The 3,668-nt window shown below is 45.2% G+C and overlaps 1 protein-coding gene across 1 annotated transcript in view; it reads right to left on the reverse strand.

Annotated features, from left to right (window-relative positions):
- Positions 1 to 685: 685 nt before the first annotated feature.
- Positions 686 to 3,668, reverse strand: part of ARMC9 (armadillo repeat containing 9) — a 66,021-nt gene continuing 63,038 nt past the window's right edge. The window contains exon 25 of the mRNA XM_010143116.1: positions 686 to 708. Coding sequence (XP_010141418.1) covers positions 686 to 708 — 23 coding nt within the window. The remainder of the gene's footprint in view (positions 709 to 3,668) is intronic.

Genomic DNA, 3,668 nt, shown 5'->3' on the forward strand with positions numbered 1-3,668 from the left:
ATAGGAGTAATTGCTGCAGATAAAGCTGAGCATGGATGCTGTCTTGGGCACCAGCACAGTGTTTTTCAGTGGCCACAGGCCAATCCGAAGTTGGTGAAATACTTTCTCTCCAGGCTCCAGCTGCCACACACAGATTTCGCTCCACACAAGACTGCTCCAGGCAGTGAGGCTCTGCACATATGGCATGCATTTTCTTCCCTAGAGCAGGTCCTTTAAACTTAGGTATCTCCCAACTCATTCACAAAGGCGTAATTTTTAAAAAGCAAGTGGCAAGCTAGTTCAGCAAGCAATATGTAAAAAAGACAGTTGCTTGGTCAGGTGCCTGTGCTGAGCCCTACATACTGTCTCCAAAGGCTGTTTACCCTGACACAGAAGGCAGAGAGCAAGAGTTTCTTCTCAAGGTGGCAACGACACTTCAGAGACACTGAGACTATATCAATATCCCATATCAGTCCTGGGCTGTTGCTGAGACCTTGAATTGCAATAACAAGGCCCTTGTCTTAGCCAGCTTTAGAGACGACATCAGATCCCATCAGATAAATCCTGAATCACCGGGCATGGTGTGCGCTGTGCAGTGTCAACAACCTCGCTCTCTTCTCAGCAGGTCGACAGTAAAGCTCATTACAGGAAGCTGGCTCTGTCCTTCAACAATGTGACAGGTGATTCTCGAGGAAAGGAACTGTTCTCACTTCCTGTAGGACTGGCTGCCTGCAGAAAAACAGCAAGAAAGGGTCTGTCAGCTGAAAGCAGGATTTATTACAAGACAGGAGTTGCCTGAGGGCAGCACTTGTTCAACCTGTACAGTGACACAAACACCACAAAGAATGTGCACAAAGGCACCTTAACCGCTGATGTTGCAACTTAAAAATGCAGAATGTATTTATGACAACCACTTGTCGGGAACAATGAGAGAACTTGTGGAGGAGCAGGGAGTCACCACTGCTTAGTCGCACTCCTGACAAAAAAACATTCCTCTTTCTTCTGATAGAGATTTTTGGTGCCTCCACTGTGCCCTGGACAGAACTTGCTACACTGCAAACAGCTTGACCATGCCCATGCAGAGTTGCTTGGAACAGATGCAGCATAAGGAACAGGGTAGGTCAAACCATTCAACCATGTCCTCACAAAACACATAAGCACAGTTGAAAAAAGCTAAATCTGGAGGTTCACTCTATGTTCTAGCCATGCCACCAGGGTCATCCCTATACCAGCTAGGAAGTGGAATCCACAGAAAATCCCAGCGTGGCTGGTTTTGTTTGAAGGAGCTTGGTTTTGCTTTAAGGTACAGCTTTAGAGCTTGGCTAACAGCATCAGGCTACATCTCAGGCAGGAACCTGGCCCCAGGCCTGTGGCTGCATTAAGTACCTGTGCTTTCTCTGCATTCCTCAGGCATTCCACAAACTCCGTGCTCCAAGAGGACCAGTCCAGCTATTTTGGCTAGGTTTATGTAAAAGCAACTTATTTCCAGGAAATAAACCTATAATAAATATTGAAAGCAAGCTAAAAATGTGTCTCTGAAATAATGAGCACATCAAGGAAGCACAATCAGAAACTCATCTTTTTCTCATCATGCCCATCAGCTATAAAAACTCGTATTTCTCCAGAAATACCAAGAAACCCACTAACTAAAACCAGTCTTCCCTGGGACAGAGTCTCTTGATATGCAGAACCCTACATACCTATGCAGCAGGCAAATGGGAGGCAGCAACTGCTGAAATCTACTGATGGCTGGTATCTGCGCATCTGATACCATTTTTGACTTACGGATGAGTCAGCTAGGAAATTAAAGGAACATTAGCACAGAGCTTTGCTAGGGAAACATTAGGGTCACCTGCTTCAGATGCCTTTCCTGGACCTTTAAGTAACAGCTGGAAATTACCTTTGAGAACCTCCAGTTTGCACATAGGTGCTTAAAGCCCTTTTTGATCCTTTAGAAATCCCATCCTTATCACCTTCCTTTCACCTTTCCCAACAGAAAACTTGGGAGAAAAGGTAAATGGACACATAGTGAGATGTGAAGCTTGCTATACCTTCAGCTTTAGGATGCACAGAGACAGCAAAGATAAGAGGTATATTGTAAGGTAAATCCTCTCCAATAACGTTTAGAAGAGCCCAAAGGTCTGGACTTAAAAATTACATATATTGAATCAACAGAGAAACCCAAGTGATATAGATCATGCTCTGCTATAATGCAATTTCAAAATAAAATGCATTATACACTGTGCCACTGGAAAAGAGCTTACTCCAGGGCCCTAAAAAACGCAACGTATCTGGGCTCATCTTTCACAGCACACGTGTGCCCAGGGGTGTAAAGCTGCCATGGAGAAACTAGAACACGTGGAAGAGTTTTTGTGCGCGCGCACACACACACACACTATGCTTTTCCTTTATTCAGCAGAGCTTCTCCTTTTCGATGGCATAGTGCTTTTGTAAAAGAACTGAAACAGGAACCAGGAACAGACTCTCGGCTTTAACACGGTGCTCCTATCACAGCAAATAGAAGGCACTGATGTCAGAGGTAAAACACAGGGCATACGCAGCGAAAGTATAGCCAGAAGAGATAGGAATATTACCTAAGCGCAGGACTGTTTAGGCAAGTATTCTGTAGGTCAAAACCTCCCTTAACCGCAAGGACTTTCCCTTCTGTTGCCTCACCTGCACTCCCTGAATGAAACCACCCTATCTCCCTGCGCAGGCAGCTGTGTGGAACCACAGTGAGTGAGGCACACAGCAGCCTCAGGAAGCTCTTTCCAGCTCTATTTACTAGGTTATTTCAATTCTCTGTGTTTCATCTTCCCTGCAGGTAATGAGGAGCTAACGATACACACATACCTCAAATTTCTTGGGAAAGTTTGCAAGGTATTAGGAGTTACCATGTTTACGTGAAATGTTTAGAGGTAACAGTTACGGTAAAGAACAGAACTGATGTAGTGGTGATTACTTGATCACAGTGTAACACTTGTTACAAAACGACTGGAATAAGAACATACAGCACACAGCTCCTGCCATTTTCACTGATGATGGACCCAGAAGTGTATTTGAACCCAGCTAGTCCCACCCACGCTTCAGGGAAAAAGCTTACTCATCACCGAAGAACACATCTTTCTTCCTTCTCCCTCCCCAAAACCTCACAGCTTACCGTACACGTTTACTGTTGTGTGAGCATCAGCATTTCCACTTTATTGGGCTTGTGTTGGCTGGCTTAAAGCAAGTGCCCATCCTTTCCCTCTAATAGCCCTCCTCTCTTCTGAGCCCACTGCAGACTAGTACTGGTCAAACTTTTTCAGGCAATGACACACCCATATGGTTCCTAAATAGGACCCTCCTGCAGAATGACGGCTGCCTGTCACAGGCAGCGCACCATGTTTGGCTGTCTGCTTGCTAGGCTGCTCCGAGTCCATCTTCTGGACTGCCTGTTGACACGTGCTCTACACGCAGTTGCAGTGTAGACACACTCAGGGATCCTCATTCAAGAACATTAAACAAGATATGCAGCAGAGTGAACAAATGTCTAAAGAAAATGACAAAGTTTAATGACATCTAGAGAAAGTCCAGCCTGAGACTAGAAGCCTCCCCCCAAACTTCTAATAATTTGGACCACTCTTCTCCACCTAGAGACACAAGAAAGCATGTCTCTCAACTGCTCATGACATAGGAGCAGTGTTCAG

The sequence above is a fragment of the Buceros rhinoceros genome, unplaced genomic scaffold, assembly GCF_000710305.1.
Source record: "Buceros rhinoceros silvestris isolate BGI_N320 unplaced genomic scaffold, ASM71030v1 scaffold1869, whole genome shotgun sequence".
Taxonomy (NCBI): domain Eukaryota; kingdom Metazoa; phylum Chordata; class Aves; order Bucerotiformes; family Bucerotidae; genus Buceros; species Buceros rhinoceros.